The sequence below is a fragment of the Aquila chrysaetos genome, chromosome 4 (assembly GCF_900496995.4).
Source record: "Aquila chrysaetos chrysaetos chromosome 4, bAquChr1.4, whole genome shotgun sequence".
NCBI classification, from domain to species: Eukaryota; Metazoa; Chordata; class Aves; order Accipitriformes; family Accipitridae; genus Aquila; species Aquila chrysaetos.
The window spans coordinates 23,695,122-23,715,956 of NC_044007.1; the positions used below are offsets into that span (position 1 = coordinate 23,695,122).

The window sequence follows — 20,835 nt, forward strand, 5'->3', positions numbered from 1 at the left end:
TAATACTTGCACTTAAGTTGGAAAACCCACAGACTGATTTAATTTCAAGATAAATAATTACATAGGCCATGGAAAACACAAAAGTCACAGCTGTCATGCCGCATTACCTTACAGAGCCAACAGAAAGGAGAAAAGGTGGAAATCAACCTAGGGATGTTACTCTGTTGCAAGGTTGGAGCCCAGACATGCAGATGAACCCAAAAGCAACTTGCCAGTGCAAGCGTCAATAGCCCCTGCTGCCTCACTTCCTCCTACAAGTCACATATTCTGATTATGCCAGTAGCTTCATCTCAGCAGTCTTGCAGTTAGTCACACCCTAATCCAGGAACAGAAGCTGCGCTTCAACTGCTTGTAAACTACATACAGTACAAGAATTGCTTATTTTTTACCTCTAATATATACTTTGGGAGCACACAGATGATCTCTTACATTAAAAACCAAAAACAGATTGACAGTTTTCAAAACAACAACAAAAAAATCAAACTACATGCAACTTGATTGTTTTTACACCCTTTGATCCAATCAAGGGAGAAAAAATGCAGAAGAAAAATGTGATGGTGGGAAGGCAGGAGAGCTGTGTGAGAGAAAGGGCTAAGGAACATAAAACATTCTCATAACACCAGAAGAAATTCCCAACTGGGTCCACATCAAAGGATAGGTATAAAATTACACAGGACACAGGGAAGTAGGTGATTTATAGCAACATTTTCCACCTGCCTCTGTTATATATTTTATATATATGTAGTTAGTTTTATATATATATATATATTCTAGAAATAATTCCAAAGATGTGTAATAAAACTGGATTCTAGATTTCACACTCAGATCTACTTTAAGTAGTGAATGTAATTTTAGTCTTCAAACAGGCAAAATTCTTTGCAAGCAAATATGGATGAATTGTGTGAACAAACATTACAATTTCAAAGGTAATGATTTTTTCCTCAGGTTAAAATTAAATAGGAAATGACATGACATTACTTTTATCTCTGCTGCTTCTTTCATGTTCCTCTGTATTTTCCCCTCTTTCTTCATCACCATCTGAATCCTCTATATCTTGAATAAGTATTCTTTTTCCTTTGCCTTGAGTCTCAGATACAGGCTTTAAACCTTTCAGTTTCTTTTCAATCTCTAGCAGATATTTCTGAAATAGAGAAAAAACAGCAATAGCAGAAGCCTTTTTTATAGGTATGTAAATTATAATTTATACACAGAAAATACATTCTGTTAAATAATCCACATAAGATCCTGAAGAACCAGCAAAATTAATGTTACTGATATAAAACCCAAGAAAATATATGTGACTTTTCCAAGAGTCAGTATCAAAACCAAGATTAACACTCAATTTCTGTCTCTTAGAAGATATCACACAAATATGTAAGTTCTTTTCTTGATGAACTGCTTAAGCAAAAAATAATTTAAAAGGAAAAAAAGTAGATTGTATTATTGTGATATCTGGCACAGTCTACTCAGAAGAGACACGTGGAAAACAGGCTCTTTCCAGAATCTCTGAAAAAGCCTAAAACCAGTTTATCAAAATTTACGCTATGGAGAATTTGGTGTCTAATGGGTATCTGATGGAGGAGTGTAACTGATAGAACTAGAACCAAGACACACAATTTCTTAGCAGTGTAGCAGAAGGACACTGTTGAATAATGAAAAGGTTTGCTCCTCTTGTAAGAACTGCAAATTAAGCATCCTCTCATTCCATAAACATTTTTTGATTGCTCAAAAAAAAAATACTCCAACTGCACTTCATACTTTCAGAGCAGAGTAAGACACACACAGCATTATGCACTATTCTGAATTTAATTCAATGCTATACAAGGAAGTGCCATTTCAGTACTCGCTTCCTCAAGAAAAAGATAAAACAAGGACAGAAACAAGCAAGGATTCATGTGGACAAAGTACTTTGAAGAATTCCAGTTACTAACAACCAATTTACCTTTATATTAGTGACTCTGCACATAAACATTTCATTCTGCATGTGTTCCATACATACATATATAGCTCAAGAGGGTTTTGAGGATCCTCCAAGCAAAGAGCAACTCAAAAAAAATGCCCTGCCAAGCACTTGTCACTTCTAGATGTCTCAGCAAAGGCATAATAGCTGGCACAGATAAGGACAAAGTACAGAGATCTGCCTTCAGCCACAGAAGCATTGCTCAGCAAAGCTACTAATGTATTGAGAACTCTGGAAGAGTGTACTCAAAATAAATATCTTATGTCTGGTATTATAAGAAGTCTCAGCACAGCCTATTTGATAATCTTTTCTATAAGCATGTTTAGCAGCAAAATTTTAGGCACCTAAGTTACATTAATAGAGAAGACTTGGGTGCCTACAGGTTCTCACAATTAAGTAGTGAACAGAAGATCTTGTCCCATTCAAGTACTCCACCACAGGCACCTATGTGGTCTTGGGAAACTGTTCACTGGCACAGTAGATTGAGTGTGTCCTCAAAACTTATATTCAAATCAAACAATATAAACTGTACTCACGTTATGCTACAACTGCATACAACCTCTTTCTAGCCATACTCAACTCATTTATCTTTACCTTAGCTATAGTGTTTTCTGGTTCAACACACAGTACTTTGTTCAGATCCTCTACAGCTATCTGGTAATTCTGCAGCTGATTATGTACAGTGGCACGGCGCATCAGAGCTACAGAGGAACAAAGTGTATTATTTATGTATGTAAAGCATAAAGCAGATAAAAATACACTACTTTTTCTAGACATATTAAGTGTAAAACAGTTTTTAAAATTCTGCATTTACTTCATAATGACTCTGTATTAGTAATAACTGTTCTCTTGATCATTTTTAACGATGCAATTTCACATGACACCTTTTGAGATACCGATCATGAATTATGAAGCATCTTTTACTATTTTCCCAATTTTTCCCCTCCTCCCATGCAAATACAGTTAGCTACATTCAAGCCCTTGCCTTCAGAAAGGATTAAATCAGCAACTTTCATTGTTTTCATGTCCCTTTTAAGGTAATTAATACTTCAGTGTGGGTATTACGGAAAAAATGCACCGCACGAATACAAGAGGGCTTATAGTCATCATATGAAAAACAAGAGTTAGCCCCATGCTACCACTTAAGAATACCCATTACAGATCAACTGGGTGAACTGCATAAAACTTCCCCTGACCCTGAAAATATTGTTAAAATTACTTTGGGGAGCTACTCGTTTCCTTACTCGTACTTAGACCTGATCTAAAGCTCAGTGAAGTCAACTAACAACATGAATGGGTATGTACCATTTTATTTGCTAGAAATAAACTAATACATAGAAGGGCAAGTTCGTGTTCTACTTTACCTTTTACGTTGACAGGTTCCATATCTAGTACCTTCTCACAATCTTGCAAAGCACTATCCCAGTCCTGAAGTTTGATTTCTGCTTGAGCTTTGTTATTATATGCAGCTGCAGTGGGTATTACTGATATACTCCTGAAAAAAGGGAATATTGACCATGGTAGGCTCCTAGTTAGAAAACTTGAATGTATAAACACTTCACTGTTGGAAGCTGAAAACAATATTATAACAATATTAATACTGATATTCTAACCACAATAGTGGTTAGAAACTCTGTCCTGCGAGACCAGAGGAACCATCCACCAACTAGATTTACCATCTTCAGAGCTCTGTTGCTTGCCAGGGCTTAGATCTGAGATGTTGCAGAGAAGGTGCCACGGCTCATCTGTCACTTAAACTATTACCTCTTGTTGCCATCCACGTAGACTTGAATGAAACTGCCAAATGAAACCTTTGAGTATCAAGAGTAACTAGAGAGCTCTGGAGGTGATGATGAAGAGCATGGGGGACCACAAGGGCTTCTCCTTGATCTTGCTTGTAAAGAGGAAAGATTCAGGTAGCAGTGGATGAATTGTCTGGGTCAATGTCTGGCTGCGTGGCTGGTATTGTAGGCAGGGCTTTAGCTTCTATAACAGGATCATCTCTGAGCAATCTGGAATGCATGTGACAAAGTGGTGCAAGAGAATCTTTGCCAACACCCTTGCTAACCTAGCAAGAAGGACTCCGAACTGTGTTCACTGGGAAGAGGGGGCAATAGGGAAGTCCTGGGGGGACAGCATACGGGAAGAGACTCACACTTTTCTTATGAAAAAAGCATGGCTGGAGGACAATCTCAAGTGCTTGTGCACAAATGCACAAAGCATGGGAAACAAAAAAGAAGAATAAAAGGTCTGTGCAGCTATGATCTCAGTGGGATAACAGAGAAATGGTGGGATAATCTGTGTGGCTGAAGTGCTGTGATGAAGGCATGCAGGTCTTTAGAAAGACTACGAAGGTGAGGAGGAGATGCATTCTAGCCTAAGCAGTGATTAAATATGTGAAGGTTTGTCTTGCAACAGGCAAAGATTGTCTTGGAACAGGCAAGAGACTGACAAGCCAGTCAAGAGAGCTGATCGGTAAGAATAAGAGGTCAGACTGACATGGTGACATCACGATAAGTGCGTGCTTCAGACTGCCTGATGAAGAAGAACAAGCAGATGAAGTCTTCTTCAGGCAACTACAGGAAGCCTCACAATTACAGGCTTTGGTTCCCATGGGGGACCTGAACCACCCTGGTATCTGCTGGTAGGGCAAAATGACAAAGCACAAGAAATCGATATGCTCCAGAAATCTCATAGAAGACAACTTCTTGACACAATCAACAAGTTGACAAGGGGGAATGCTCTGCTGGAATTGTTACTCACAATCAAGAACTGGCTGTGGATGCAAAAGCTGACAACAGCCTTTGCTGCAGCAACCACGAGATTGTAGAGTTTAAGATTCTGGGATAAATGAGCAAGATGAACACTGGAATTATAGGCCTGGAGTTCAGAAGGCAAGATCTTGGCCTGTTCAGGAATCTGCTTGGCAGGATTACAGGGAGAATACCCTGCAGGCCAAAGGGTGCCAAGAGAGCTGGTTGATTTTCAAGGACAGCTGCCTCAAAGCACAAGAATGATCCTTTCCAATGTGCAGGAAGTCAAGCAAGCATAGAAGGGGTGAATAGAGAACTCTTGACAGATGGCAGTGGTGATGGGCTACCCAGGAGGAATATAGAGACACTGGCTAAGTGCAAGTGATGGAATTAAGAAAGCAAAAGCTCAGCTGAAGTTGAAACTAGAAAAAGGATGTGAGCAGCAACAAGAAAAGTTTGGTGGTTTGGTTTCTTTTTTTAAGGTCTATCAACAGCAAAAGAAAGATTAAGGAAACTGTCGGCCCACTGGTCAATGCAGCAGAAGACCTAGTGACAAAGGACATGGAAAAGTTTGAGGTACTCAGTGGCTTCTTTGCCTCAGGCTTCCCAGGTACCTGAGTCTAGAGGCAGATTCTGAAGGAGTGAAGCACTACCCACAATAGAGGAAGATAAAGTAGGAAACACTTAAGAAAATAGGATATACACAAGTTCCAGATGGGGTGTTCAGGAAGCTGGCCAGTGTTACTACAAGACTGCTTTATATCATCTTTGAAAAGTCATGGTGACTGGGAGAGGTTCCTGGTGACTGGTAAAGGCAAATGCCACACAAACCCAATACAAAGATGTATGTGACAAGGTTTTGGTAGCGGGGGAGGGCTACAGGGGTGGCTTCTGTGAGAAGCTACCAGAAGCTTCCCCTATGTCTGATAGGGCCAATGCTAGCCAGCTCCAAGACAGACCCGCCGCTGGCCAAGGCTGAGCCCATCAGTGACGGGACCCAAGCTGGAGCAGTCTGTTCCTGAAGGACTGCACCCCATGGGAGGGACCCACACTGGAGCAGTTCATGAAGAACTATAGCCCGTGGGAAGGACCCATGTTGGAGAAGTTTGTGGAGGATTGTCTCCCATGGGAGGGACCCCACGGTGGAGCAGGGGAAGAGTGTGAGGAGTCCTCCCCCTGAGGAGGAAGGAGCAGCAGAGATGACTTGTGATGAACTGACCACAACCCCCATTCCCCCTGTGCCACTGAGGGGGAGGAGGTAGAGAAAATCAGGAGTAAAGTTAAGCCCAGTGGTTTAACCCCAGCCAGCAACTAAGCACTACACAGCCGCTCACTCACTCCCCCCCACCCAGTGGGATGGGGGAGAGAATCAGAAGGAAAACGGTAAAACTCGTGGGTTGAGAGAAGAACAGTTTAATAGAACAGAAAGGAAGAAACTAATAATGATAATAATAACAATACTAAAATGACAATAATAATAATAAAAGGATTAGAATATACAAAACAAGTGATGCACAATGCAATTGCTCACCACTCACTGACCAATGCCCAGTTAGTTCCCAAGCAGCAATCCCCACCCCAGGCCAACTCCCCCCAGTTTGTATACTAGGTATGACGTCACATGGTATGGAATACCCCGTTGGCCACTTTGGGTCAGCTGCCCTGGCTGTGTCCCCTCCCAGCTTCTTGTGCCCCTTCAGCCTTCTTGCTGGCTGGACATGAGAAGCTGCAAAATCCCTGACTTAGTCTAAACACTACTTAGGAACAACTCAAAAACATCAGTGTTATCAACATTCTTCTCATACTGAATACAAGACATAACACTATACCAGCTACTAGAAAGAAAATTAACTCTATCCCAGCCAAAACCAGGACACCCAGGAAGAAGTAAGGGGTGGGGGGAAAATGTTTTAAGACTTGGTTTTATTTCTCATTATCCTGCTCTGATTTGATTGGTAATAAATGAAACTAATTTCCCCAAGTCAAGTCTGTTTTGCCCATGACGGTAATTGGTGAATGATCTCTTCCTGTCCTTATCTTGACCCACAGCTTTTTGTTATATTTTCTCTCCCCTGTCCAGTTGAGGTGGGGGGGGAGCAGGGTGGGGAGTGATAGAGTGGCTTTGGTGTGCACCTGGCATCCAGCCAGGGTCAACCCACAACAATCTTCAAGAATGGCAAGGTGGAAGACCTGGGAAACTACAGGCTGGTCAGTGTAGCCTCAGTTCTCAGAAAGATTATGGAGCAAGTCTTCCTGAATTCCTGTCCAAGCACATGAAGGATAAGAAGGTGACTAGCAACAGATAGCACAGACTTACCAAAGGCAAACCATGCCAAGACCAGCTTGATAGCTTTCTTTGCTTCTTGGCTCAGTGAAGGAAGGACGAACAGAGGATTTTCCTTACCTTGACTGTAGCAAAGCCTTTGACATGATCTCCCATAGTATTCTTATAGCCAAATAGGTAAAACATGGACTACATAAGTGGACAATAAGGCAGACAGAAAACTAACTGGACTGCTGGGCTCAAAGAATTGAGCCATACAAAGTCCAACTGGTGACCAGCTACTAGTGGCCTCCCTTTGGGATCAGTACTTTTTACATCTTCATCAGGGGGTTACAAGATGGAATAGAAGGCACCCCCAGGATGTTTGTGAATGATACAAAGCTGGGGGGGAACAGTCAATAATACACTGGACAGCAGAACTCCAGTCAAAGGGACCTTAACAGGCCAGAACAGGCTGGCAGACTTCTCAGGAAGTTCAAAAAAGGCAAGCACAAAATCCTGCACCTGAAACAGAGTAACTCCAGCAACACTACAGGCTAGGTACCAACTAGCTAGAAAGCAGCTTTGCAGGAAAGGACCTGAGGGCTCTGGTGGACAACAAATTGAACAGGAATCAACAGTATGCTCTCAAAGCAAAGAAGGCATACTGCATGCTGGGCCATATTAGCAAGACCGTAGCCAGGAGGTCAACAGAAGTGATTCTTCCCCTCTCTTCAGCACCTGTGAGACAAGTGGACTACTTGTGTTCAATCTGGGGCTTTCCTGTACACAAAAGGCACCAACAGACTGGAGTGAGTCCAGCACGTCACCAGGATAGTTAGGGGACTGGAGTACATGCAGTACTTGTGAGGAAAGTCTAAGATAACTAGGTTTGTTCAGCCAAAAGTGAAGGTTCAGGGGAGGTCTTGTAGCTGTTTTCAATTACTTAATGGGAAGATATAGAGAAGACAGAGCCACATCCTTCTCAGAAGTGCACACTGATAAGACAAAAGGCAACAGATACAAGTTGCAAAAAGGGAATTTCTGATGAAATTTTACAAAAAAAAAATAATTTACTGTAAGGGTAGTTAAACACTGCAACAGGCTGCCCAGAGAGGTTGTGAAATCTCCATCCTTGGAGATGTTAAAAACTTAAACAAAGCCCCAAGTAACCTGATGTAACTTGGCCATGCTTTGAGAGGCGATTTGCCCATAGTATCATTCAGAGGTCACTTTCAACCTAAATTATTCTATGATTCTGCGGTTAACTGAAATTACTAAACAGAGTGATTTCACTAGACATATGCAGAAAAATAGGCAAGAGCCATTTATTTTAAAATCACATCAGCACAATTGAATTATGTCAGAGTACATCCTCTGCAAAAGTTTTGAATCTCCTTAGAAATGAGAGGTTTGGTTTTTGTAAAATAGAAAGCACTCTATATGTTCGGTTTAGAATAGTAGGCCTCATTACAAGACAAACAGAATGAATAACTGTACCTTGATCATTTTTATATAGAACTCTACTCTTTTTCCATCTTAGCCATATATCAATAACCCCTTCAGACTATTATCAATTCACTGCAAAATATGTTTTATTTAAATATTTCTAAATGTAAGAAAATAGGAATTTCAGATAGTACTAGAAAAGTGCCCAACAGCATGCAGTGTCAATATCATATATTTCAGAAGGTGTACAATGCCCCATGGGGGTTGAATATGGAAAGACTCTCCATTTAGGAAGGATTCTGTCCATCCTTACTAATACCTTACTTATGCACCAAAAGCAGAGATTTTAACTCACTTTTATATTACGGATTTGTATTTTATTTATTGTATATGAAATACAGCTATGGATGTTTTTTATATTCATGTTCATGTATTAAAAAAAAAACCAAGAAAAACATTAAGGCTGCAAGCCAAGAACAAAAAAAATACACATCAAATGCCTCAGTTTAAACAGCCTGTGCACTATGAATATCAATACCTTTGTGCACATATATATATCAACAGTCTCCAAGTAAATTTTCGTAAGCTGTTCTACAAAACCCTGCCTCCTTCAGTGACAGTATGAATGGTGCTTCCTAACAATAAATCTGTTCAGTATTTATTTTATTGCTGTGGCACACAATTTATTACTATTCATTATTTTCTTCATACTTGTCTGCACTGACCACAGATGCATTAACTTCCTCATAAATTTGTTTTTTAAAGGATATCCCACTATAATATCATAGCCCATGAATTATCTTAACATTTCATCCCACAATAGTGCCATATCATTACCCTCAGTTTACACTGGTAATTAATATCCCAAGATTCCCATATGCTCTCAATTTCAAAGTGACAACTTTGACACTTCTAGAATTTGTGGTTTTTTTAAAGTCCTTATCATTTCGAAGCACGGAGTTAAACACAAAATTGAGTTTCCTTTAATGTTAGTTTAATGTGTGAGCAGTCAGCACTTTTGCAAGTCAGACCTCTAGTGTCTCAAGATGGGTAATCTGCAAATGAGAAATAAGCGTTGTCTCATGAAAATCCTGGTTTGTATAAATGGCATCATGTTTGAACACTGTGAAAAAGGTCGAGAAAAAATCTAGTTCTCCCAAGGTAGCATTCAAATACCTTAACTGAAACACTATCCTTCTCTTCCTGACATGCTCAATTCCGTTCACCTTGCACTCTTCTACTTTTGAAACAAATACAACAGAGGTCCTGTAGCAACAACCTCTATTTTTATAAATAAAGCCACAGTCTGAATGTAGTCCACTGAGCACTAAATAAGGCAAGCAACCTGTTAAGAGTCTCATTTTTCTTAATCCTGTGTTTATATACTTTCTTTCTGGACAGCTACTAATTACAGACAGTGTTATGATGAAGCTGCACACAGTGATTTTTCTTTGTCCTAAGAAGAGGTTATTAAATCAATTTTACTTATTAACAACTGAGACAATCCTACTGATACGATTAATTAGAATTAATTTGTAATTAATTTAGTTTCTCAACATGCTGCTTATCCTTTTATTTTTGCAAACTTGCTCTTGATTCTCAATGGTTTTGAATAATCTGAAAAAATTTGTGACACCTGCAGATTGCATCCCATCACTATTTATCCACTTCTCTTCCTGATAAATAAAAATTAATATCAGGATGCAACAGTGCTTTAAGTATTTTTCTGTCAAATCTTTTTTCCCTTTTGAAAATAATCTAATTATCACTAGTTGCTTCAGTAACAAGTTGCTTTAATTACATTGTTCTAAAAATAATATTCACAAGTAACAGTCATCAAAATAAAAGAACACAGTAGTATTTACTCACCGAGTGTAATATATCACTGCTTCCATGTAATCGCCACTGGCAAAGGCTTCATTGCCCTTTTCTTTTTCACGAGTAGCAATAAAAATCTTCTCTTTCTTTGTCATTCCTAGAAAAAAATATTTATACGTAACAACTAACAACTTGCACAGATGCAATTAAAACAGTGAGCTAAAATACTTTGAATGGCATTATCTGTGTATTACTTTTTTAAAAGAACATGGATTATTAAAAGACAAATTTGTATTTTATTTTCTATAATAAAACCCTAAATTCTTCTGATAGGCATACAATTCAAGTGCAAGATGAAAGTGGTTGGCTAACCTATACCACTGGTTTACAATAGCAGATGTATGCTTTACTTCCTTACCTAGTGCTCTCAACCTAAATGCAACATAAATATTTTAACTGATTATTAACACCAAGACTAGATTTTTTTCAAATATGGCTTCAAGTTCAGTTGACCTCCTAACAACTTTTAGCATCTCTAGGGGCTGAAAAATAGATAAAGACACTTTTAACTGTTCAATTTGTATTTACACTCTACAACACAGTATTACAGTTAAAGAAAAATTATATGTTTCTAAGACATTACCAGTTGTGTCTATTTTCTTTTCAATTATAGGTAGACTTGGCCTACTAAAGAATCTTGCTTTTGAGTTACTTTCTTCACAGCCTTCATCAATTTTAGAGCATTCCTTTTCCACATCGAACCTTAAATTAATAAAAATAACAAATTCAATAATGCTGCATAGCAAGACTCCTCTACTAGTAGAAGGGCATACTATATTTCCATTATAAACCAAAGGAAAAAAGAGAGATAAAGGCCGTGTTCAATTATCCATGACTAGTTAGGAAAAAGATGCTTAGTCTTATCTCCTTTCCTTGTGTTGGTTTTTTTTTGTGTGCTTCTCCTGCTTATACATTACCTCCCCTCTTCCTCCTCCCTTCTGGTTAAAAGCAAACAAACCAAACCAAGAAAAATGTCTGCTTCACCTCCTTGCCATCTCCCCCAAAAAGACAGGTAAAATTTAAGAAACAGTATCATCAGGCTCAATCCCAGCCCTATCAAACACCTCTATTAACCTTTGCCAAAATACCTAAGAAACAACTTCAAAGCAACTAATACGGTAAACGAGAGAGAGATTTCAAAATAGTCTCAGACACTTCCAAGGCTACTCTGAAGCAGCTTTTGAAAACAGTGTTTAGGAATTTATATCAAATAAATATTGCTGCCATAGTCCTATAAAACAAACAGAGTAATAACCAATTCCTACGCTATCGGAAGCACTACACTAACTGCTTTTCTGTGTAAGATTTAATGAAAAATAGCCTTTGCTTTCTACAATAATCTTGATTAATATGAATAATTTCTAGCTGAAATAGACACACAAATTTGAAAATTTATCCAATTCAAAACCTTTTCAGGTAAGACTAATTGTTCTCCATTTTGATTCTGATTTTTTGCCAGCTTACTTTTACCTTTTTATTATAAATGAACCACATGTCAAAGTAAGTGTTTTTAAAATATGAAGTGAAACATTTTGTTCAGAAATTGCCTAAACAATTATTTGAAGGTTTTGAAATTATCCTCAAAATGTTTTCAAAACACGATATGCTTCAAACTGGAAAATTTCTTTCAAACAACTTCTGTTTCAGCTTACTCATATAATCCAAAATAAATACATTATATGGGAATATTCACAAACTGTAGTATTATCAGCGTGCTAAAGAAGTTAAAGATTGAGTACATAAAACTGTAAACAAAATCCCCAAATCGTTACTTGAAAGGATACAGTGGAAAGAGGAATGAAAGAATAAATTGTTGCAGAAGTTATTTTGATAACCTATTTTGTTTGTCGACATTTGAGCAGGAAGGCCCCAATTTCTGAAACATACGTGCATGAAAATAACTGATATGCACAACTGTTTGTAAGAACAGCATCTTATGCAGACAGGGTTTTTGTAGGGGTTTTGGGGTAGAGTGAAACATTAAGAGTTTCATTACCCAAACCCCACAGTCTCTAGATTTATCTCCCCATCTACTGCACTGGAAACTTGTGCCTCCTCACTCTGATACCACAGCATCATATTCCAGATTTCAGGAGCTAGACAGAAGCTGCTACCACGCAAAACAGAGAAGCATGTGCGTTTCCCCCTCCGTGTTCAACAATCTGGGGGCATCAATCTGTCACATAACTTGGGAGGGTAATATGCCACCATTACATGATGCAGTGAGCATCTTTGTATCAGGACTCCATCCACTCTAGAAATAAGTCAGTTACTGTCTAAACCTCTGATTATGTGTAATTGCATCTGAGCAAACTGGTGCACCCGCCTCAAGCTCATTCTTTGAGGTCAGTGGGGCTCAGTGCAGGAATAAGGATTCATCAGTTTTGTTTTTAATTTAGAATTGTGGCTTTAGATACACAGAAGATTAAATTTATAAGCACATGTTAAATAACCCTAGAAATGCTTTCAAAAAACTGATAAATTAAGATAATTCTAATTCCTTACTTTTACATACCTCCATAAACTGAAAAATGAAATCTGAAACAAAATTAATTTGTATTTATATTTTCTGCTGAGTTCCTATATTTCATGCAGCTCGTACAGAAGTATAAACTAACTTGTTCTCAGCTGTTAGCACCACAATGCATCATTTGCATTTCAACAGAACATTTATTATGAAAAACGTAAGTTTCACCGAAGTCTTATAATTCCCTGAAATGCTGACCTTAATACTATGTTTCTGGAAAATACTTAAAAAACAACCACCATGTTCCATTATTAAACAAATAAATAAGATTTAATAAAAACTTAAATATAAAGATTTAACATACTTGTCCCATTCACTGTAATCTCGTGGTATGTTTTTCTTGTTTCTTTCTTTGTTTTGTAATTTTTTGTTCTGAAAGAGAAACAGCCAGCCTGTAAGACATTTTTTTTAAAGTGGAAATTCACAGCCTTTGTTTTGTTTTGTTTTGTTTCTGCAATACATATTCCTAGTAACTACTCATTACTAATCTCAGCATAATCTTGAAAACTTAATTCATCTTGCTTTAAAGAAAATCTTCATGTATTTCACATATCGTTGTAATCTGAGGAGCTCTTCATTCTCACACTTTCTCTCCACTGCCCTGTTCTATTTCACAGAGGCACTGAATAAAGCTTTCAGATAGGAGACTGCTCTTCCTAATTAGTATCTTGTGCTGCCATCTTCCAAACCATCCTTTCAACACAGCAAGGGAGAACTCAAGTCTTGGGAAAACCCAGCCTTGTGATGAGGTGTTTGACGCTGAGATTGAATCAGTAACCTCATTTTAGGCTTGCCGTTCCCAAGAGAATGCAATGCACAGATTTTGGTAGTGCCTGGAACCCTCACAACAAACACAGAGATGTTTGACTTCAAAATAGCATCTGGACTTCTTTTGGCTGTTTCACACTCCACTCAAGCCAATTCCCAAGATGATTTACACTCATTCTAGCTTTTAGACAAGCTCTGTCACTGAGGTTTGCCTTACCTAAACTTTATCCTTAGGACCTTCCTGCAACAATCAGTCCCAATAACAGATTTGACTGACTTGTATCACAACCCATCTCCTGCACTAATGGAACCTATCTCCATAGCTGGCACCTCTGGCATCTCTTCTACCTCCGTGTATATTTCTGATAGGTCCCTCCCTGCTTGTTGACTTCAACAATACTTAATAGCAAGGTGTGGTTCCAAACAGGTACTCCACAGTGGAACAGCCAGTTCAAAATATTCCCATCTACTCTGTCCTGGCCGTTCAGCCCTTCTCTTAACTTGCAATCCATCATTCACTGAGTTGGACCAATGTAATTGTAGAGTTGCAGATTTACAATTATCTGGGTTCAAACAAACAATTTGATAGAGATTACAGTACAATCCCTAAATTTATATACCAGTTCAACTGAGCACGTGATAAACTGGACCAAAGAAACAAGTAGCAACCTCTTAAACTAGCTTTACCAGTGGTGACACTGTAAGAAGGAAGTATTTCTGCAGTTGGATGTAAACGCCTCAATTTACATAATGCAAATGTGACCCTTCCTGTAAACACTTCTGACTATCTCTAATGTTAGGTTACACAAACTATTATAGTATATAACTTCAGAATTACTCTTAATGATCTCAGTCTTTCAAGAAGCTAGACAAAATGACAAATACATTTAGTGATCAGTGCGTGTTTGGAGGAGGTAACTCCTAAGTATGGGTTCCTGAAATATGAGTTATCATGATGTATGCATCCTGATGTACATTACAAATTTACTAATTTAATAAACATCAAAATCTTTTTTTCAAACCAGAAGTCCTTAACTTAAACAAGCACAAAAATAGTGAAACTCTCAGAAGAAAACTCAAGGTATTTACACCAATGCAACTTTAATTTAGGGAGAGAACTACAGCATGTCCTTTTAAGGAATAAGGCAGAAGTGTTGACTTGAAAATGCACAATTTAAAAAATTCTAGGTCTCATATTCTTGGGACCACTGTAACCAAGTTGCAGCTCCAGCAGATTCAGGAATTTCTTAATCAGTAATACTTCAGAGCACCTCATCCAAAAGGCTTTGATGAAAAACATATGTTTGCATGCAGTGGAACAACAACAACAACAACAAACCTCTGCCCTTGTCATATATCTTGCCAGAACTCACAATGCATGGATCCCACAGGGTTTGAAGCCCAGTGAACAATTTCTGGACCAAAGATCAAAGCATAGACTGGCTTCAGTTCAGGTGACACAGAATTTCGCCTTGGTTCTGCTTTGGGCCCTATGTGATAGCCTAAGACACTACTATTTTGTGTCAGCTATACCAGTATTCTTTTTTAGTTCAGAGTATTCAAAATAATATGAAGACTATTTAGATACCATCACAGTGGATTTTTATAACATAAAACTTGGCATGTGTGTTGCATGCCCTGGACCGTAGCATGAGGAGGCATCTGAGGACAGAAATATTTCTGGAATAGTATTAGGAAACTGTGTTTGGCAAAGGAACCTAAGTCTGCTGAAATCCCATCAATACAGTCTTTTGGAAGTAAGTATTTTTAAACCCATGCTTTAGTTCTGTCCTGGAAAAAGTGAGGCAGCAAAAATAATAATTAAGCAATGTGGACAGTTAAGAACAGAAAAACTCAAGCTGTCTCTCCAGTCCTCTTTTATTTTGCAGTACAGATATAACCTCAGAGTCCTGGGCAGCATGAAAGAAAAATGGGTATAAGACAGAAACTTCCATATTGTGTTAAAGAGGGGAAATATTGCATAAAGTTCACTCTTTTTTCTATTCATTTTTGGAAAATCTTCCCCATGACTTCACACCAATAAAAAGAAAACACTATACAGAGTTATAAGCTATTAGTAGTGAATTGAAACTGTACCTACATTTAGTATCAGCAAGAAAATCTGATTACAGACACAACAAGATGCTTCCATTTACCAAACCTGTCCCCATTGGTGCAATCTGCTATTTTAGGGTCAATAAGGATTTCCAGACTTGGCTTCATTGAAGATACTGAACTTTTTACGCATCAGATCAGATGAACAGTCTCCCATCAGATAACAACATGAAATTATGGAAGGGTTTGTGAATTTCTTTCTAGGAGAAAGAAGTTTATCGTGCCAACTTTATACTTGATACCACAGTACAAAATTATGTGATGCCAGTGTAAAAAATAATTACAGTCCTAACTGATTAGCAAAACATATTTAAAAATTGTAAGATTACACATAGCTTTATCAGCAAGAAAGAAAAGAAATAAAAACTGATTAAGTATATTAATCGAAATTTTTTTTGAGATTTCCTATTACAGGTATAAATTTAGCGTACACTATAGAAACAGCTTCTTTTTATTCAGTAGTGATCTAGTAGTGGTATAACTGCACTGCTACATAAATAAAACTCAATTTCAGGCCTTTCTTCTCTCTTCCAGGACAGGTTACAATTACTTCAGAGGCCATCTGCTTGGACAAAAGGAATAGAAATCATATACCATAGATAAGGCATAAAGCTGTATCTAGGTTTCCTGGGTAATAATGCTAACACCTAAACCTTGTATGGAGAACAAAACTGATAGAAACTTGACCTGAAGACTGTTGCATGGTTTAAAGTAGGAGAAAAAAAATCTGAATAAATATTTAATGTTTGAATGGAGAACACATCTTCTTTAGTAAAACTGTATATCCTAGATTTCAAGCTACTTTCCACCATTTTATGCTTATATTCTAATCTGGATTCACTGAGTTCACATATTTTATTTACCATTTTTTGTTCTAGGAAACACTTATACAGGACGTAAATCAAGAGTAAAGCTACAGTGGCACTCTTCATCTCAGCAAAACAGGATAGTCAAGAAGAACATACATTGGAAAATGTGAAAGAGACAGATTAATGAAAAAAACACCCCAAAACAAAAGCACATCTTAGTCTCAATACTAACCACTTACAAAGCATTACACTGGAGTTCCCAGCCTCTTTGTACACCACATAACGGAGAGTGCCTAGTTATCCCAAATGTCTTGGTCTGATGTCTAAGCACCAGCTGACAATAAGTAGTTTCTGACAACACAGGAACACAAATCAGGAATTTACCAATACATAAATGTTCCAATAAAATTTGTCAAATTAACAATTAATAAGAAATATCACATGACCTGTAAGGATCTGTTCATAACTATTCTCAATTCCAAACTTCCAAAAAGAAAAATCCTTTAGTGAATTTGTTATAAGTGTCCCAGAATTCCAAAGAAAATAGTGGGAATCAGACTGAAGCCATCCGTGATAACATCTGACAATTCAAAAAAATTGCATCCCACACCTACTTTTCTGCCAATCCCTCCGATAGTACTGCATTTAGTATTAGTAAGAAAAGCTGGTCACAGACAAAACAGATTTCAGGCAGATAATAAATGGAAAAAAAACATGATGAAACTAATACCTAGGAAAAAGTGTAAATGTTTATTCTGTAGTTCTGAAGATTTGTTAAGTATGCTTTATGGATAAATTAGGAAGTATGCTTTATGGCTAAAGCTGGAATACCAACTCAAGGTATAAAATAAGGGGAATCAAAGGGTACACGTACGCCAGTGCAACCCAATATAGAAGTGGCTATAGAATGAAACAGTTGGTGCAGAGGGTCCAACATCCATACTGTATGTGTTTCAGGGTATTTATTTTGGACTAGCTCCTGTCTGCTTTCATGGAAAAAAAAGCCTACTGGCAGCCAGAGAAAATCTCCTGGCATAATTTCATCCAAAAGGAACCTAGTTCATATGCTTAAATACCACTTTGAAATGTGAATCAAAGAACATAAAAGGGTGTTTAAGGAGATTTGCTCCAAAAGTGAATTCTTGATCAGAATTAAAACATTATTACAAGACACATGCTAGCACTAAGGAGGTACTTTTGTTTAAGCATTAGTCTCTTGCAAGGGAACTTAAACGTTTTTATTTTCTGGTTAACAAAAAAAATCTAGTAAGAAAGCCTCAACGACTAGAAGTTTGTACGTATAAAATTTCCTAATTTTAGAAAGACGTACAATTAACATACATTAGAAAACTGGAGATACCTGATTAGCAGGAAGACAGCTGCTGGAACAACGAATAGGAGGCAAGTTATCTTGTCTTTCATGCAGTGTGTCTGTTCTCAGGAACTGTGGTTTCTTATCATCTTCATTCATTTCTGTCACCCAGCTCTGAAAATAAATAATATATCTGTACCTCGAAGCATTAGAGCAGATATACTTCATAGTCTACAATGACCCTAACAACTATCCTTATAATGCATTGCTCTTAATGGGGAAAGGCAATTAAGACAAAAACCAATTGTGCTTTTTTGAATAAAAAGCAATCTACAAAAAAAATCTGTAGAGTTAAAATGGGCGTTAAAGATTCAGAGACATTGATTCAAGAAAATAATTAAAAAACCCTCAACATAATCTTTTGATCGTTTCCTCATTTAATCAAATAATTACATTCTACTTAAGCACAAGAAGAGGAAGATTGATACATCAAAGTGATTATATTACTGACCATTATAAATTAGAGTTATACTGTACCATCAGTTCACCATTAATTGTTTCCCATTCTTCAGCTGTGAAATCAGAAGCTGTGGCTGCAGGCTTATCTCTTCTCAGAGCTCTGCTCCTTGGATCTAAATGCTCGATACGCTTTTCACAAAACAATGTAAGGTCAGGATAACATCCCTCTTCACCAGACCTTTAAAATGCAAAGATATAAAAGGTACAAAAAAGAACTAAACTGCACTGCATCATCCATATTTCTCTCCATGTGTAGTCTCTTGTGTGGTCACCACAGTGACTGCAGAGGACTATTTTCCTGTTACAACTGAATTCTACTGTCCCCTAATAACATTTTGATCAGAAAATTCCACTGAGTTAACCTTCAACAACTTTCCAATGGACACACATACACAGTTCAAAATTATCACAGCTCGCATAAAAAAATGTTCATGTCATTTTCAGCAGAAGTTAAATAGGCATGGCATCTGAAATCACCACAAACAGTCAGACAAGATGGCTTCATGACAGAACCAAAATCCAGCAGCAGCATTTGAGAAAAACCTGGCATCAAGTTACTCAAACCTTTTGGATGGTTAAAACAGGACTTGGATTTCTAGTGTTATCATTTGGACACTTTCAACATGATTACTTTAACTTTGTATTTTAATTTTTAAATTAGAAAGTTACAAAGAGGTTCAAGACAAACAGAATATTTAAGTATGGGTTCCTTTGAATTTTACAGAACAGGAATATAAATAGTAAAGAAGGTAAGAAAATATGTTTACCTTAATACCCTGAGAATCTTTTCCAGGTGTTTAACATCTGTGCATTTTTCAATGAACTTGTAGTCCAGATGACCAATAGGTATTTGATATGTTTTAGTGGTTCCTTGGTCCAGCAAAAATGGTACTGACTCATCACCCATAACTAAATATTAGAAGGAAAAAATGTGATTCTGTAGGCACTTAATTATATTTTGAAGCAATGCAGACTTAAGGAATAACCCTGCTCATGCTCTTTAGTAATACTCTGTTATGGAAGCAGACCTGTTGCCACAAAAGAAAAATTTAAAATTTGAAGACCTGATCACACAAACTGTTCTTGACAGAGGTTTACTGATAGAAATATGGTTATAAATGAGAGTTGTTTTAGAAAAAGAATACGTACAACTCTACTGCTCCTGCAAGGCAGAACAAGTCGGAAAGACTGCTTAAAGAAAAATTGCCAATTTTTGCCTACCACATTCTCCGTTTTCCTTTAAACACAATATGGTATTACCTATTTTAACCAAGTGTGGTGGGAATGAAGGAGAAATGGTGCAGGACCCTCTACTTTTTTCAGAGGGAAGATGTTAACCAACTCAGTGTACTTAATGGAATGATAACCTTTGCCTTCTCTGTAGCCAAAATAAATCCAGTTGTTGGTCTTTCCCCACTAACTGCATTTTCTAGGTCTCTGATTATATTACTGTACTAATCTGAATCTTTTCCAGTAAGTCTGTAACTGATGAAGTGAGGTGTTCAAATTGGATGCTTCCTGTCTCCCCGTACCTTTGATCTGCTTATCTGCATCTTTTTCTATTTTGATTCCAAGCTCTATGGAGCAGAAATTCTTTTTTCCCCCATGTTATATAGCGCTTAAAGTGATCAGTTATTTTTGACAAGTACAATAAGGGCAGCTAGCTAGTATGTAGTAACAACTATGTGTGGATATAAACCCAATTAAAATAATTGTGTTCTAATGTCTAGCATAATTACACATATTAATTTGTAGTTGCAGAAAAATGTTTACAATACAGTATCACTTAAATAATAACTGGTCATAATTAGGTATTGCATAAAGATAGGATTCTGCCAAGAATTTACAGTTTCAGTATAGGAAAAGAAGCAACACGCATGGAGAGACAGACGAATACGGGAAATAATTAGACAGCAGTAAAAAGCAAGAGAGGCACTCATGACAAAACGGCAACATTCTCTCCCGTTTCGGTATTTCCATAAACGTTAGGGAGTTCCCTCGAGTGCCGGGAGCAGCTCTCGGGCAATGCGGTAACCAGGGCACCTCGGCTGCGCGGGGCCACGGCACTGCCACAGCCAAACGCGCTCCTCTCCTCCGGGCGGCTGCGGGCAGCTCCCCGAAGCCGCAGCACCGTGCCCTGCTCCGCGGCCGCCGACAACACAACCTTCCTCCCCCGGAGCCAGGAATTTACCTTCAAAACGACACCAAAGCCTCCCCTCACTCCGCAGCCGGAGCCGGGGCTGCACGGCCAGCCCGCGCCTAGCAACTGTTGCTATGTACAACATGGCGGACGCCGGGGCCGACGCCGGGCTGCCCTCCACAGCGAGCCCCTCGCGAGGCTCCCGCGGCGCCCCGCCGAGCTCCAGCGGCGACACTGGCGTCGCGTGGCGGACCCCAACACCCACCTGCCCGCTGCCGCGCTGCCTGCGGGAGACGGACGCGACCCGACCCTCGCCTCAGCCGCGGGACGCCGGCCTCTCGC

General features: G+C 38.3%; 1 protein-coding gene across 2 annotated transcripts in view; it reads right to left on the bottom strand.

The window, feature by feature from the left end:
* Positions 1–20,835, bottom strand: part of SPAG1 (sperm associated antigen 1) — a 46,996-nt gene extending 26,161 nt beyond the window's left edge. The window contains exons 1-10 of one of the 2 annotated variants that reach the window (XM_030012558.1): positions 20,759–20,835; positions 19,121–19,262; positions 18,372–18,531; positions 17,883–18,008; positions 13,135–13,202; positions 10,887–11,005; positions 10,295–10,400; positions 3,325–3,455; positions 2,555–2,661; positions 979–1,141 (exon numbers count right to left, since the gene is read on the bottom strand). In XM_030012558.1, coding sequence (XP_029868418.1) covers positions 979–1,141; positions 2,555–2,661; positions 3,325–3,455; positions 10,295–10,400; positions 10,887–11,005; positions 13,135–13,202; positions 17,883–18,008; positions 18,372–18,531; positions 19,121–19,260 — 1,120 coding nt within the window. In that variant the 5' untranslated portion in view covers positions 19,261–19,262; positions 20,759–20,835. Of the gene's footprint in view, positions 1–978; positions 1,142–2,554; positions 2,662–3,324; positions 3,456–10,294; positions 10,401–10,886; positions 11,006–13,134; positions 13,203–17,882; positions 18,009–18,371; positions 18,532–19,120; positions 19,263–20,758 lie in introns of those variants that run through there. The other variant, XM_030012560.1, reaches the window with a different exon arrangement.